The sequence below is a fragment of the Polyodon spathula genome, chromosome 4, assembly GCF_017654505.1.
Source record: "Polyodon spathula isolate WHYD16114869_AA chromosome 4, ASM1765450v1, whole genome shotgun sequence".
Taxonomy (NCBI): Eukaryota; Metazoa; Chordata; class Actinopteri; order Acipenseriformes; family Polyodontidae; genus Polyodon; species Polyodon spathula.
In genome coordinates, this window is record NC_054537.1 from 34,484,515 (window position 1) to 34,502,823 (window position 18,309).

Consider the following 18,309-nt stretch of genomic DNA (forward strand, 5'->3'; position numbering starts at 1 on the left):
GCACAGTCCCTTGTACTGTCGTCACCCCAGTATTATTTGTTATTACAAAATTGTTAACGTTGTACAAAGCTTTGAATGCCAGTTGGAATTTATAATGTTCTGTTTACAGTAAAATGTGAACGTGTGTAAAAATATTCTATACCTTGGCCTTTAGCTCAACAAGGCACAACTTTGAATACCCCATTGTCACAAGCAGAATTTAAGGTAGGTAGGCAACCATTTGGAAGAGCTTTTTAAATTTGATATATATATATATATATATATATATATATATATATATATATATATATATATATATATATATATATATATATATATATATATGTATCTCAAACAAAATCACAGAACATGTGAACAAAAATATAGATCAAAGAGTCATAAGTTTTGAGTATGAAACGTGACACACTGTCAAAATGGAAACATTACAATGTTAGTATTGGGTATGACCTCCCTGAGCATTAACACAATCCCGGCAGCGTTGACACATAGACCTGATCAGCCTCTGGATAGACTGCTGTGGGATGTTCCGCCACTCTTCCTGTGCAGCTGCAGCCAGTTGGCGAAGGTTGGCTGGTCGCGGTTATCTCCTGTGGATGGTACTGGCGATTTGGTCCCACAGATGTACTACTGGACTTGGGTCAGGAGAAAAAGCTGGCCACGGCAAGACCTAGACATTGTTTTCTTGAAGTCGTGCAATTGTAATCCTAGCATTGCGTTGTCTTGCATTGTCCTGCTGGAAAATTGACACTTTTTTTTTTAATGTTTTATTTAACAGGGACAATGTACAATTTTTAGTATTCATGACAAGTCACAAGATGTATTGTACCCAGACTTATCTATAAGCTCATTTACATCTTGAGTCCCAGGGTTCATAAGAACCAAAATTATATATATATAGCAGCTATCAAATACCAATACTGTTGTCAGCATAATAAATAGAACTAAAATGCATTGCCTTAATAAATACCCACCCAACCCTTATAATATATTTAAATCGTTATCTTAGAAATATTAAAACTATTAATTGTCATTACAATGCATAATATATTGCAAAGCTATAAACATTACCATTTTATATTAAAAATACAAATACATAGCTACAGTTCATGATCACAGACTTCTCTTTTTTTAACCAAATCTTTAATTTAGTTGTAAAACTGTTATAGTTATAAGAGCCTTTTATATCATCCGGTAGTAAATTCCAAAACATGGTACTCTTAATTGAGAGAACTGTCTGTGCAAACTTAACACATCGTCTTGGAGCTATGCAATCACCTCCTATAGTTGCTCTATTAATTCTAGCATTACCATCTGAGCAGAGTTTTATAAACTCATTTAATGGTGGGGGAGCTAAATCCTTCAAGACATACATATGAGTAATTTATTGTCAAGAAAATTCATGGTTAAATCCATTTTAATATAAGCATTTTTCAGATATTAATTCTGTTGTTTGTGCGACATGCTGTAGTGATTGGGTTGTTAACACTGATTCCACAACATTCTTTACCAGATCTGCTTCAAAGCTTGTTGATTAGACCAAGGCACAGGCCATAAATTGTGTTAACTCTTTGAAGCTCACCTTCCAAAATGCTATCTGATTGTCTGGCCTCCTAAGGTGTCATAAAACTTACCAAGGGAAGCTATTGACTATACAGTTGTACCATTATTGTGTTAAACGTTAGTTAAAATGCTTTAAGAATCATTTTTAATTACATAACTAGTGGACACAAGTTTAATAGTTATTTTAAATATGTTTCTTTTAAATATATTTTAAACTAATATTACAAACTAATAACTATTTTTAAATATTATCCTATGATTGTAATATGATGTGTTTTATATGCTTGTAATCATAATTTTGTATAGAGAATGAAACTGAAATTTATATGCTTCTCTAATGAATATAACTAAAATTATATTGAATAGGAGGTTTAAATGATAAATGTAAAATCCTTTGATAACAAAATGGGTGGACACATTGCACCCTTTTTGTGTGACACGCAGCTGTCTATCAAATACTGTGAACCGACGTAGGACCGACAAGGACTTATTTACAGTACAAGCGAATGCCTATACATAGTGTTACTTAAACTCAAAACAAGGATTTTCATTCTCTGGATTCACGCTCTCTGGATTCGCTTTTTCTTCAAAACATCTCATCGCTCTCAACTCAAACTCTGAAGTTCTTCAATAAAGATGCAATGATGTAATCTTTAAAGCTGTCCCGGAGAAGACAGGCTCCCTCCGGAACAGAGATACTGCCCTGCACTGGTGCACAACCATCTTCCACAGAGAGGATGGCCGTGTTAAGAAGACTTTGTTTTAAACATCGCACCAACAGAATAAGTATTAAACTTAGATTGTACATTTTCAAATAAACAAACTAAAGCCATGCTACTGATATTGTTTGTACAAAGGATTCAGAACTTCCGGATTGGCTTGCAGGAACAGAAAAACTATTGCCTGAAAGACTTTGTCAATGTATCGCTGAACAGTAAGGTTGCCCTCAATCTGCACTGAAGGTGTTCTAGTGTTAAAGGAGATTGCTCCCCACATCATCACACTTCCACTGCCCCACCAGTTGGGTTGACCAATGCAACATGACACTCACAAAAAACGTCTGCATATGCATTGTCTTCCGTCAGGTCTGTCAAGGGCAAAATGGCATTTATTGGTGAATAAAACCCTCCACCACTCTCTCTGCCGCCACCTCAGATGTGCTCTGGCCCACAGAAGATGGTGATTTTGTCTCCTAGCTTTCAACATGTTACCCTTGAACGGCTTCCAAGTGGCAAACCATTTTCATGCAGGCGGCGAGCTACAGTCATTCTGCTGATGCGCAGGTTACTTCTTCCTGGAATTTCTCATGCTGTAGCCACTGCAGTCTGAAAACGATTACGCAGATGGATCAATCGGATGTCACGGTCCTGGGCTGGTGTGGTGACCCTCTGCCTTCCAGGACGTGGCCTGTCCCTCACAGAGCAAGTGTCGTAGGAAATAAGTTGACCGGGAAATAAGTTGATCGCGCAAGTGCAGTAATGCAAAACTAGGCAAAAGTAAGGCTGGGCAACAGTTTGAATAAAGGGGAGGTTCACTGCATAGCTTTTTATTTTTATGTGACCGTTTTATTTGCAAGGCTGTATGTTGGTGTGTGTTTGTGCCACCGTCTTTTCATATTAACTTTAAAATGTGTGATCGACAACTCTTTATATGGTAAATTGTTTTAAACCACTGTCTTTTTATGTTTCTATAACATCGTTGTCAATCAGGTGTAGTTTATGTGTGATTGCGGAGATTTATTTATATATTAAATGATTTTACACGTCAAAATATTGTCAATCTTTAATCAAAATTAAAATATTTCAGTAATATTAACTAATGACATGCTGCATCCATAATATTAGTATGACAAGGTCGTATTTGTACATTTTAATATTAGTATAGCTTTAACTTTACTACAGTTTAGACGTGGCAAAATGTAGGCCTACATATACTTTATGATCTCTCTTTCTTACAATAGCTATCTTGGTTGGTATTGAGCTACAGGTATATACAACGGTTTAGCAAAGATGTTAACTCTTTAGTTTTTAACATTAATGTATTGTTTCTTCCCAAACTTGTAATTGAAATACATGCATGGTGATAACCAGGCTCCTGTTTGTTTTCTGTCCTAATTATACGAAGTACTGTATGTAAAAATAAATGAAACAACAAAGCAACAACATAATACAATAATAATAATAATAATAATAATAATAATAATAATAAATACTGTATAAGCAACATTTTTCATCACGTGATTGACATGGCCTAGTTAGTAATCACAGCATGGAGCTCAGTTTTTTCTATGACTGAAACTCATGCTTTACGTCCATACAGTAGTGCTCCCCAAAACAAGAACACCTCCAGAAATGCAAAATAACGTTAAATGTGTAACACATTTAGCTAGTTAACTTTTGTACACATTACATTAACATATTATACATACACATTAATATCACAGGCTAATTACAGATTCCATTTTAAATGATGTATTTGTTGCTAGTATATATTACACCAATATTCACATTCCCTTATCTAGCGTCATACTGTCGAATATATCCGATCAGGCCCGCTAACTGCAATTCCGGTCCCCAGGGCAGAACAGTCAATGCCCCCCCCACCCTAGAAAGGGATGGCTGAGGGTTATGACACTACAGTACCAGTATTCAACAAATTGTGAGCCTGAATATAAGATGTAGAATTTGTTATTTTGAATTATATATTTAAATCAAATAAATACATGAAAGGGAATGAAACAAATGACTACATAAAACATTTAAAATAAGCACAAAGTAAGAAAACACCTAATTGTGATTCATGTGTAATCTAAAAGACAAGAAACAAAAGATATACAAGATATAACTGAATATGACCAACAAAGTTAAAATATACAATAATAAAAAAAGTATGTAATATATATTTTTAAATACTCACATAATATCTGAATGCGAACAGGGTTCTAAAATGCAACTCTTCTGGATTTTTCTGCAGCAAAATCATCGATTATATCTTCAAAATTCAATGACCTGGCAAGATCGTGCTCAATAGCAAGAAGAGCAAGACCATTAAGTCTTTCTTGTCCGAATGTTGATCTTTGTACGTTTTTGATTTGTTTCATTTTGCTAAAAGATCTTTCAGCTTCAGAAACAGTGACAGGAATGGTACAGAAAATCCGCAGAGTTACAGTGACATTGAGGAAAAGACATTCCAACTTAAGCTAATGAATTTTATTTAACAGCTCTAGTGGTTTGAGAGGTGCACTTCCAAAGTTTGCCTTATAAATTGCTTTCATGTGCAGAAATCAGAACAGGTGTTTTCAAATTGATTATCAGTGAACTCTAAAAATAAAAGCTAAAATAATTATTTATCAGTGAACTCTAAAAATATAATAGCTATATATATATATATATATATATATATATATATATATATATATATATATATATATATATATCTATATTATATACGGACATGCCTTTACAACTGCTGTGTTAAACCCCCCCCCCCCCCCCCCCTCTCTTCTTCATTCTCTTCTCCCAGTTGGACTTCTGGTGTTTATCGTGAAAAGCTTCTCTTTTTTGGCCGTTTGAAAATTTCAGTTTCGATCTGTAGGTCTGTTGATATGGCTTCAGCAGCACGGTTTGCTTCTGATAGAGTTTCCCACTTCTTACCTAACTCTAAGCTCCTCAATCAAGTTGTCACTGTTTTGTACTTCCACATTAGAGTTGCCTCTCATGAAGGTGATTTGAAGAACCTTTTTGCGTTGATCTATGGCAACCAATATTTTGATAACAATATTGTTGCCATGTAGCGATTACAGAGTCAACAAGCTTGTAAAAAACATTCACTTTAAAATCTCTCTCTTCATTCTCTTCTCCCAGTTGGACTTCTGGTGTTTCATCGTGAAAAAGCTTTCTCTTTTTTGTCCGTTTGTTGGTTTAACAAGTGCGCTGACCAACTAGTGTAAGAGAAAGATTATGCAATGAACATCCAATCTTTGTTTGCAATATCTCCCACCGTTCAGGGCTGCGAGCAAAAAAATTGTAGACTTTTTATATGATCCCAAAAAATGTGGTTACATCATCACAGCACTCTGCTGCATTTAAGCCACACAAATTTAAGCTATGAGCTCCACAATTTGGGAAGAGGATTGATTTCAGTAATAATGGCTTGAGCAACATTATATTTGCCAGCCATATTCGAGCCATTGTCGTACCTCTGACTCCTACAGTCTTGCAATGGGCTATTGTGTTTTCCCAGTTCTGTTATAAAGAGGATGGCAATATCTTGTCCAGTTTCTTTGTTGCAGTCAAACTCCAGAAATCGTTCTTTGATAGCAAAACCTATATTGTTGTTTAAAACGTATCTTAGGATGATTGTTTGCTCTGTGTGAGAAGAATCAGGGGTAGCATCGACAAGCACAGCAAAATATTTAGAGTGTCGTCTTTCCGATAATATTTCTTTAACTACTTTTGCGCTGCATGCCTGGATAAACTCATTCTGACTGTCTGCAGAAAGATAATGAGCTAGAAGTCATTTTCCATCGTCTTGAGATTTCCTCACTTTAGTTACACGATCCTGAAGAACTGGATTGTATTTGGCAAGCAATTCAACAACTCCAAGAAAATTACCGTTATGGCAGTCTCCAATTCTGTTTGAAGTTCCCCTGAAAGCAAGTCCTCTCTCACCCAGAAACAGAGTCACTGACAATTCGGTTAAGCAAATCCCTCCAATACTTAGCTTTAGCTTCTATGTCTTTGTCCAGCTGTGAACATATATTAGTTCCTTGGCCAAGTCTTCTCTCCAAATCTCGCCATTTCAGATAACATTGCTTGTGGTGATCATGACAATTCCTTTTCCAGCCGTTGTCACTTGCCAAAACTGATTTGCAAGAATTGGCGTTTGAACTGAATAAATCTACAAGGGAAACAAGAGAGCGATTCTGCACTTTCACTCCATACAAGCCAATCCCTGTCAGAAACCTCTCCATTTTGTTTTTTTTGTTGATTTTAATACAGAATTCGGAAACTTTCTTTTTCCATCACAGGGAAATGGGTCTGGATTCCCAGGTGGCCCTTTTTGAACAACAGTTTCGAACAGAGTTGCAGTTAGCGCATTATTTGAACTTTCATTCTCTCGGAGTGCAATACTACTAGTTTCAGCAGGGCTTGTTTTTTCAGTCTCGTTTGTATCGAGTGTTTCTTCCCGTGCAAGAACACTAATTTCAGTTTGTACTGTTTTTGTACTTAAGTTACACGTTTTAACAGAATCAACACAGGCTTTTTCATCCCAGGCTTGCTCTGAACTATTAGGCCTAGTACTAACTGTCGTGTCACTGACTAGTGGCTCTGTCTGATCTTCTTTTGGCCTAACCCCACAATCAAACAAAGTACGACTACCCCTCTTACTTTTTTCAAGTCAGGCTTCTTTGTGTGGTTTTTCTCTCCATTTCTGAGCTCAAGTCAAGAATCAAGCTTAAATCAGATGAATACCCTGCCAGTGTAGATAAATGAACTGGATTACCCCACCGCAAAGCTACCTACTGACTTTTACTGTATACCTTTCACACCCAAGCAATTCCAGGTGATTCTAGGAGTCACACTAGAAAACAGAACAGCTCTTACAAGGTGATTGAAAAGAAAAGAAAATACATTCTGAAAACAAAATCCACAGCCATGTCTGACTTTACCTACACCACAGAGAATGTTATGCCTAAATGCCTTTTTTTATTGACTGCAGTAGAGTATAGGTTAGAAAGCCTTATATTTTAATTTGTTTGGCAACCGTACACTGGCAAAACCCATTACAATGTAAATCCTGATGGAATACATTGGATACATAACCAGATAACAAAAATACCTAAACAATATAGCAAATAACGAAGATTTACAAATATTATTGTGTAATCTGTCAATTTGCATACTACTTAATTTATTTCCAGCTTCTCCCTCAAGACAGGATGCACAAATCCCAGTTGTTTTGTATCTATGGAATTATCACTTCTGTCTTGTTTTTGTGGGAGTTCTTTTGAGTTCACGTACAATGCTCAGTCGTTATTAAGTTATTAGATTATTGGATTTTTGTCTGCATCATTTTAAAGCTGTATTGTAGAAGGGAAGCACAAGGAAGTGAATGTCTGAGCAAAGATCCCAGAGTGAGAGTATTACACTGTACTTTCTGTCTCTGAATTCCTCTGCTCTTATTTTTACACAGTAAACTACTGTCCAAAACATGCCATTATGGGGCCTATGCCATATTGTATATAACAGGGATGCAAATGTAACTCCTTTTGCATAGCAGTTACTCCCACTCCAGGTTTTACTATGAACTTGATTAGCCGCAGCATATAGACAACAAGCTCAAGTGTGTCTTATTAAACTCACATAATAAACCCAGGAACGGATCAAACTGCTAAATTGAAAAGTACTGGATTTCTTTTGGCTGATTATAATTTATATCGCAGTTTAATACCAGTTCTTAATTGCTGTTAGCTTTTAGCGAGCATATACAGTAGGATAATGGCCGCTCAGAAACTGAAATAATCATTAATATTTATGAAATACAGAGTGGCACTACAAAGCAGTTTTTAGAGCACTGGCTGTTTCTTGCCCTTCTTCATAATCGTGACTTGCAACTATTAATCCTGGACTGAGAGCTCTGAAGATGACAGAACATAAAAAAAACACAATACTTGCTGGGGAAAAAAAAAAAAAAAAAAATACAGTAAGCCTTTCATTTTCCACGCCCCTATTATACACAGTTTTGCATTAAAACTAAACAATCTGAACAAGACATCAAGTAGAATGGTACCCTGAAATGTTAAGCAGTACAACTAGGGATGGGGAGTTTGTTGACGGATATACACTTAACTCACTTGCTCACTAAATACAAAGTATCTTGGTACTGCTGAAGATGTAATTGTCTCCTGTTTTCAGGACCCCAAAGTGTATAGATGTCCCCTCTAGCGTGGGTTCAGAGGTATGTGTCCATAGGACTGCTGGCAGGTTTCGTAAAGAATGCAGTACTTTCTGGCTTGGACTGCATGTCTTGCAAGCTAAACGGGGTGTCCAACTTAAAATGGCTCATTCATGGGAGGCTGTACACAAAAAGTAGTCAGGCTGAGATATCACTGTTCTTGTAAACCATCACCTGGTTAACTACAGTTTGTCTAGAGCTTAAGAGGTTTCACACTTCTGCTGGACCCTATCATCCTTAAATCAAACCTTTAACCATTACAGCCTCTATAACTTTAAATTGAGTATGACAAACTTAGAATGTTTTATTTTCCATTTATTGTCGAAGGAGATATTATCTAAAAGCAAACAGGAAGTTACTGTCGCAGTACAGTAAGACTTGGAATTGACTATCAGTCACATGACCAATCGCTTTAAAGGAAGGAATGTATGCCTTCTGTTGCTAAGGACATGTTTGCTTTAGTTAAGTGTGGAATGTGGATTGTATTTATCCAAATTAGATACCACAGGTTACACTTGTACAATTGTCATTGCACAGTAAATATATGAACATGGTTTGCAAGTTAGTGTTAGTGCCTCAGGTATAGTTTATAGGCTGGGACCTTTTGTCTGGGAATTTGTTTTATTGGTGGCATGCTGCTGACTTATGGTAGAAGATATGGTAGAAGAGTAGTTCCTTTTGTTGTATCTGAGAATTGTTTGTAAAAAAATAGTTTTTATTTAAGACTGAAAAAAAATGTGGTGCCATCAGAGACTGAACAGATCTCTCTGTGTCTGTGACATCCACACCTTATAGTTCTGATTCATAAGCACTATAAATTAAAAGTTCAAACATACTTTCTGGTTCCTGAGAGTTAGTCATATTTGAGTGTCTGCAGAGCGATTGCCAGAAACACATGCGAACAGAAAGAGATCACAACTGGTCCAAAAAAAACAAACTTTACATTTTTAGAACCAACCCAAAATGCTAACTATTGTTACAGATAAATATGTGCACTGCAAATTTGTAAATGCAAGAAAACAAATAAATATCCCTCGCCACAGTTGTAAATGCATACTTAGAAGTATCAATATCATGAAAAGATAAATCCCCATGATCAATATTCACAATATGTACTGCAAAACACATTTTAACAGGTGCTGACCTCTGTTCAATACCCTTCACAAATGGTCCAAAATAAAGCCAATGTATATCTTTTTTTTTTAGCAGTCGCCAACTGTTTTTATAATTTTTTTGGAATAGCCAATTATTTTTTGGTTCAGCTCACCGCTACCACCCCCGCGCTGACTCTGGACCGGCAAAGACGAACACACGCTGTCCTCCGAAGCGTGTGCCGTCAGCCAACCGCTCACACTGCAGGCCCACCATGCAGCCACCTCAGAGCTACAGCGTCAGAGGTCAAAGCAGCCTTGGGCAGCTTACAGGCAAGCCCGCAGGCGCCCGGCTAGACTACGACGCTGGTGCGTGGTGAGCTGAGGACACCCTGGCCAACCTTGTTTCAGAAGCAAAACTGGTAATTAAATCACTAATTGATTAATTGTGTTCTCTGTTAAACAAATCAAACAAATCAAAATTATTATGTTCTATATACTTATATTCTACCTTTATGTGTGTTTTGTGTGATGAGGAGGGAGCAAGTACGTTTTTAAGGACGACATTAGATTTTTCTAGCATTTTGTCCCAAAATTCCACAACATTGGTAAGTGTAAAATCTTAAAATATTTCACGGCAATATTGAAATCACATTTATAATACAACACAAACTTAATGTAGAATGTTCTCGAGGGGTATCCAGCAGTTGTCATTCTTCTCTGGCCAGAAACACAGCCATGATTTACCCCTCTAGATGCCTTCCACAGCACCCTCTCTCCTCTATATAATTGCATTCCAGCTGATGTCTATAATAACCTAGTGGAATCTGCACCAAGGTGCCTCAACACTAATTCAGCAACTGCCCTTTAGTTCTAGATGCCAGCCATAGATATATGTTCAGGTAATCAAGCCTATGTATCTACTAAAGTGTCTTTGTCGGAGTAAGAAACAGTGCCATCTAGTGAACAATTGCTCTGTATTGATCCACAAAAAGTGTTCACTAGCTGGTGCTGGCATTTACAAATATGAAAACCTGTTGGCTATGTAATTATATAATTAATTAATTATTTGTATTCCTGTTATCTTTAACACCAAATAAATAAATGAGTTCAATTAGGTACAGCAACATGAACCGGAGACCTGTCTTGCGTTAAAGAATGCAGGTTTCTTATTTAAAACAGAATTTGTTTTTTGTAATTACTGATATTTATTTAAACGAGTCAGTTATTGTAATTCTTTCCAGACGCTTGACATGTATTTCTAAGGCATAGTGTATTGTACAAATTTCCCTTTTCTAAATGCTTTAACCTAGATTTCATGTTGACAGTGGATAAAAATAGCCAGTCACTCCTCCTTCACTGCTGCTCACAGGAGCTCCCCACTGCTGGGCAGTAAGTGTTCCCGGACCAAAGAAAATTACCTGGAGGTCACATCTTATCCTTTTAAAAACCACACACCAAAAATCTAATGTACAGTAGAAAAAATAAATATCACAGTGAAATGACTTTAAGCCAATGCAAAACCTGTTTTTCTAGGCTCGCAATTCCCTATATGAAGGACACCCACATTACAGCGAACCTTTATTTGATTTTTTTTTTTTTTTAATGTTTTCCCAACTTGCCCATAGACACAAAGCACACGTCATAGGAAAGGCATCTCTTCACATCACAATCACTCTTTTAAGCAACATGTAATTATTATGGTTCTGTGCCACACAAGGCAAAAGGCCATCAAAAATGCAAACAAAAAAAATGAAGACATTTTTGACTGTCTATACAGAATTAACAAAGTGACACTTTCTCCTTTTTTCTTCTCTTGTTTGCAACACACCACTAGTCTTCATCTGTTGATCTACTGTACTGTACATCAACAGATCTGTTGATGTACTGTACATCAAAAACTGGTACTATAATCTCTTTTGTTAAGTTCCATTACTTTCCCTTCTTTTCCAACCATTGATAATCTCCCACCATTAATGTGCCAATCACAATGATGGCTGATATTCACACCCATCCTTACTGACATCATAAAATCACCATATACACTGTAAAGTCTAAACCATTACACTGATGGCACAAATTAAAACATCTGTCTAAATAATGTAGTACAGTAGTCTTGGCTAAGAGAACACCCCGCGGGAAGCAAGCAAAGTGTTCTCTAAGACAGAGCTAGCCACCAGACACAACATGAATCAAGAAATATATATCTATTACTTGTCATGATGCACATGCAACAACATATGAAATGAAATGAATAAGTAAAAGCAAAACAATAGGCAAGTGTATGTTAATAAACTATAATAATAAAGCAAGAGACAAACTAACGTTAATAAAACTAAAGCAAAACAACACAATCAAAAAGCTTAACTTGTTATGTACTATGAAATTAGCTGGTGGGTGTGTTTCGGTCTCTCGCAATGTCAGAGGCAAAAAAAAAAAAAAGGGCGTTACTTAGGGTTAACTTAACGTTAATAAACTAACTATCAAACTAAATTAACACAGCACCCCTACACATGTTACAAATGCAGCAGCAACATACAAGACATGCACATTATTTAACAGAATGGTGAAGCAACTCACCTCAGAACAAGAAACACCAAATTGCTCGGCGACTTGTGTCTGATTCAAGTTTTTTTTTTTCCAAGAGCTCGAACAATTTACAACGTTGTGTAGCAACAGAAACAGCGGTGCATTTTGTCGTTTGTTTACATGCCATTTTGTAGTGATCAGGTGCACTCGTGGAAATCAGAATACAAAACAATTCAGTGATATGACGGCGGTTCTGGGAAGATTTAATAAACCAAATCAGTGTCCCTCAAGATACTCTTGTGATGACAAGTAACATTTCACATTTGGATACTGCTCATTCAGCTGCTCATTCAGCTGTTTTCAGTGCTCTTTAATTTTTGTTGTGTAAATTACACTAAAACAACATGCCCAACAAAACATCATGACGTTTTTTTTTCTGAATATTCCAGCCAAGAAGCAGCTTTATTTTATACCACGCTGCATTTACGAGTGTACTTCCAAACATTGAATTTGTTGCAGGTACCTATTCAGACCGTTGGTGTGGTGGTCCGTCTTACTTTAATACAGACAATCTCAGTTTCATTATCAATTAACAGTAGCTCGAAATCTTCTTCCTTTGCCACAGCTCGGGGTGACTGCACTGCCATGCTACAGACTGGTGCTGTGTTTACACTGAGGAGGAGAGCGTCCGTTCCATGGAAAGAACTACTACACGAAACCCTTCCACTCCGACGCGGTGCTCGTGAATGCACTGTTCAGCCAAGGCCGTGAGAAAAGGCTGTTTGAAGAGGCAGGAGTCACCATGAGAATTCCAGGACTTAGGGAGCCCAGAAGTAGGTCAGTTTAGGGGATATTGATCCCACAGTGTATAGAGAGGGTTTGCATAGAGTAGTAGGTTCCTGGAACGGGATGTTTCTTTTAGTGGGACTAGCGCTCGCCTTGTGTGGCAAACATTTATTTTTAGCTTTGATTTATTTTTTTTTTTTTATTAAACGCGACACTAGGGCTACCATTATTGGTACCCTACTGTCAGTACTTGTGTTGCAATTAAATCTGTGTGCCTGTGTGGGGTGTCAACACCCAATGCTCTGTGTCTGCCTCATTATTATTCAGTGAAAGTCAATGCTGTTGGTGTTACAGTCGACCAGGTGATGAAAAGGTGAAATTCAAGTATTATGTCTAGGATGAACTGCGGAGTGACGATAATACCTTACCACCGCATCATCCAGCATCCCAAACAAAGTGACCCTGGGTTTGAATATGCAGCGTCTACTCTGTCTTGCCCTTCTCCTCCAAAGGTTTTCTTTCCTGTCCTCAACAAGAACCAAGCACTACCGCATCAGGAAATGAACCACAGCAGCCATCCTGAGGCCAATGACGGGTCTCTGAAAGGGGTGTGGTTTTATAGAGCTTTTAATTACTCGCTTCTACAATGGTTGGCACCTTGTAAGAGGAGGTGCAATTTTTGGAGGGTCAGCAATTGCCCAGGTGCAAGGCAAAATCCTTACATCTCATTATAATGTGTGTGTCCAATTCCATGCACCTTTCTTCATTTGAAAACATTTCAATATAATTTAAAGTAGGGGTCTACAATCCTGGTCCTGGAGGGCTGGTGTCCCTCCTGGTTTTTGTTCCAACTGCACCCTAAATTACTTAATTGAACCCATTAAGTAATTTAGGGTGCAGTTGGAACAAAAACCAGGAGGGACACCAGGCCTCCAGGACCAGGACTGGAAACCCCTGATTTAAAGGGATTGATAGCAGGTGCAGAACGGCAGATTTAAAACATTCTTTACACACTCTGCATTTTTAGTGGCCGCTAAAGTCCCACTTTACGGTTGCTAAACACAGTTTGTGGATGCAAAAGGCATTTAAAAGACAAACAAGCATGTCCGTGACCACCACAGCTATAAATCTGAAATTAGATCTTATCATTAACATTAAAAATTAGATCACAACGACTTATATCCACTGTATGCACATATACAAAATGCAGTTTGGCATATAGGCAGATGTACAGATTGTGATACTCTCGTTAGATTTTATAGCAGCTGGTTTCATTTGTTTTCGGTGCTCCGAGTACTGTTTGGTAGAGTACTGTACATCCAGATTATCCTGTGTATCATTTCTAGTAAAAATGATACATTTCTTACTTGCACAAGAGTACAGCAAATGCCCTGGACAATTACAGTAAGTCTGTCTCACAGCCCTCAGTGTACATTATTTAAATGATAAGGAGGCAGGAGTTTGAGCAATCAGACATCTGCGCTGTTAAAAATGGTTCCTCCCCATATAGCTCCATGAACCTATAGACTCAGGTGAGACTTCATGCTGTGAGTACAAACACTTCGGAGTAGATTTAGCAGATGCCTGACTGTTGGTACCTGGTCATTTTAAAAACATACCTAAATAATGTTGGATTGTAAGCCCATGACCAGGTGCAGGACTAGAGTGCACATCTATTCTTGTTAATTCATGCAGGCAGCAAGGCACAAAGCACTCACACTTAAAAGCCAAACAACTCTGTATTGCAGCATATACAATCAAGAGGGGTCCACACCTCAAAAACACACCGATAACCACAACGATGTTCAAGAGAGTTCTCATAGAAGTCTGTGTCATATATTTACCTGTAAAGTCAACTGTGAAGTTTGCGGCAGAGAAAAAATATTTTGCATTTTCATAATGTAACTGCTGCAGAACTATTGACTATATGTATTTGCCGTTCTTATTGTACCTCAGCATGTATTTATTTACAGATGCAGTGCAGGTTCGCAGGCATTTCAAACTGTGGTTGAACTACATGCCGATCAGGGCTGTTGAAGTCAGGCAATTTGGTTTTGAAATTTTGAAATCCATCAGGCCTATGAACTTGCTATTGCACCTGTAAATACATGCTGAGGTACAGAATAAGCAAGCCAAAAAAAATAAAATAAATTAAAAACGACGGCTTCGCTAGTTAAGGAGCAATTACATAATCACATTTTCTAAAATATAGGCCTATTAATGCCAAATTAAGAACAGGTGTAGGTGCATTATTAAACAAACATGGCAAGTTTTGCGCTTCTCGGTGGGTCGGATCGTGGGACGTTCTTAGAATGTGGTTGCAGTTAAATGAGAAAAACACTTGTTGATGTTACATAAATAAAACATGAACAATTATCGAATACTTTAATTAATAGTTGTATTACAGTACATGTCTAAAGTGTTTATTTCTAGTTTAAAATAAGCGCGCGTGTTTCTCTTTTCAGAAAAAAATAGTACTGTAGTGTAGAACGCAATTACAGCGCTACAGTTTGCAAAACAAGGGCTAACCCTACATAAATAATATTTCTGTTATGAATTCTCCCCACCGCAGACATGGAATGATTTCCTGATTGGAATAACAATTTACACCTTGAATGCATATTAAACGGTGTAAACATATTTGTTAAATTATTTGATAAGCGACCTGTTCCTTAGTAATACTACAACTACTAATAATACAATCTATGTCACTACTGTTTTGTTCAGTTAACACTCAATAAATTAATTCTGACACTCCAATCCACCGAGGACTTCTTCAGTGCATACCGCCACTTCGCCCTGCCTGCTGCTGTAAATTTCATCACTGCATTATATGCATTTTAAAGACTCGGCGTTTTGAATAATCTTCCGAAATTAAGTTTTGTCACGAGGTTCAAAGCGTGTAAACCAAAGAATGTCGTAACCCACAAAAAAAAACCAAAAAAAAAAACGATATGAATAAAATGAAGCAATGGAAGTGGTAACTGTTTCAAGACTCAGACAGTGACAGCTTGTATCTACACAGAGACGCGTGCAGTTGCAGCACCTACCCAACAGCAGCAGCCGGTGTGTCTGCTTGTATTCTCGTTTCTGCTCCTTCAGTGTTCTGTCAATGTTTTTGCTGACTTTCTTTGCATTTTTGTCGGCTTCCTTCTCATCGACACGCAGTTTGTCCCAGTCTTTCTGCTGCTTTTGGTTGCTGTGCTTCTTCAAAAGCTGCAACTGTAGGTCGCGCTCCGTTTCTGCGCTTCTCCCTCCTCCAACACCTCCATTCTGCATCAGCACACGGTCAGTAGTCTCCCCACTGCGGTCCTCAGCGCACCGTTTGCCGGCGTCCCCACGGCAGATCTGGCCGTCGCGGAGGGGCAGTGTCTCGCCATATCCCCCCGTGTCCCCGTGGCAGAGGTCCTCTACACGGAGCGGCACAGTACCAGCGTCGGGCGGCTGTTCAGAGACCGAGGTAGTCGCATTAGAGATAGACCCACTAGGTTCACCAAATAGACGCGGACGCAGACTGTAACACAACCCCATGTTCTCTCTCTTATTATATAACAGTCCTTGTACACACAAAACAAGCACTGGGCTTTAGATTTTCATTATCACTATGTAGCTCCGAAAATAGGATTTGAATCCAAATTTAAGTCTAAAAGGTGAGTAAATTATGCCCTCACATTTGCTATATGCCATTTTGCATTTTCTCCAGTCAGCTTGTGTTCCGTAGTTGGTGGATCACCTGATCACACACACTCAGTGGCCATCACTGGTCCACCTTACCGTATATAAACCAAAAGAACACCCAGTGAAAAATATACCGAAAAATGAGGAAAATAAGTAATTTCGAGGTACTGCAAACATAACGTTTTTCTGCAGGACAATATAATACAGCTAAGCAAAGAGTTAACAAGTGTATGACTTTTAATTATTTCACCAAAATAACTCATAATAAAAAGTACAGCAATATCACCAAACCTAATGGGAAAACATTTGATGCACTTTATGCCTTTCATTATAAGATTATAACATTTTACCCAAACAAACTATAGGGCTATTTCAAATCAAACAAGCCTGTATCCCGTACATGTCCATCTAAGATTTGATGTGAATTAAATAATTAATTTGAATGTTACAGAGTTTAAACAGACTTGGAAAATGCCAGCATAACATGTGCATTACGGTTTGGGATTTGGTACGCTTTTAAGGCAAACATTCCATATAACCACAGCATATATATTTTTTTAATAGTACATTTTTATTGTGCAGAGAAACGTTTAAGTTTTCATCTGTTCTTTTGTGTTTAATTAGGAAAAGTTTCTCTGTTACATTATTTTAAATTAATTATTTAATTTACGCAAAATCTTAGACAGACTGGTACCCGGTAAGAAGGCGGCTTTTAAATGCTTTTCAGCACAAGCCATAGCTGTTTTATTATTTTCTTATAAGCAATTTGGTTTGGTACCAGGTCACATAAAACAAGCCACTCTAGTACATTGATGGTGTAAGGATTATTGCCCATGATGTTTTAAGGAACAGAAAAGCCAGACCATTTGTTAATATGGGCTTTTTTTAAAAATCACTCCTGCAGTGATTCAGGGGACAGATCTCAAACCCCAGTGCACTAGAGTGGCCGTTTTGAAAAGAGCTTTGAAACAGACTGTAAAGTGTAAAACGTTGTCAGGATGATAACAGTGAAAAGAATAATTACAGGTAAGTTACTTCAACACGTGGTGATGTGTACTGCTACTTACTCCGTAAAGTTAGTAAACGATGCAGGTCAAAAAACAACTTTATTGATTCCATCTCTCACTCAGTAATTTCTTACAATGACAGTGGTCTCACTTTTGATTGTCTGTTGTTCCCCTCCCTAACCTGGTGGAGTCACTACCATAACTTTAAAACTTAAATAAGGGGAAATTGAGGTGCGAGGAGAGTTGGAGAAAAAACGCAGTATTTCAGTAAACACAAACCTCACATAGGGGAGTGCTTGTTGTTAGCAGTAAACCCAATGCTAATCTTCGCTTATCCTTTCAATGAAACACTTTTAAATAGAAATCCAGATGTACATAAAATGTCCTTTGTATATTATATTGAAATATAACAATTACATAGACTTTCATTCATTGCCATAATAATGCTCTTATTAGGAATAGCTGTATGGTAATGATTTAAGCTAACTTATTATCTCAGTCTTCATGAAGCTGCAACACCAGTCATTCTTTAAATTATTCATTCATTCATACCTTCATTATACTCATACTACAGTTAGTTAGTGCTTGTTTTACACAATGCAGCTTCTGCAGTTATGGGGTGCATTTACCCGTGGTCCCCTAAGAAGACAACTTTATTATTCCTGTTATTTGTTTCCAATTGCAATATAAGATGAGCAAAG

General features: G+C 37.5%; 1 protein-coding gene across 1 annotated transcript in view; it reads right to left on the reverse strand.

The window, feature by feature from the left end:
• Window positions 1–16,625, reverse strand: part of gnal (guanine nucleotide binding protein (G protein), alpha activating activity polypeptide, olfactory type) — a 149,978-nt gene extending 133,353 nt beyond the window's left edge. Inside the window, exon 1 of the mRNA XM_041247756.1 lies at window positions 15,974–16,625. Within this exon, the coding sequence (XP_041103690.1) occupies window positions 15,974–16,454 (481 nt within the window). The 5' untranslated portion in view covers window positions 16,455–16,625. The remainder of the gene's footprint in view (window positions 1–15,973) is intronic.
• Window positions 16,626–18,309: the final 1,684 nt, after the last annotated feature.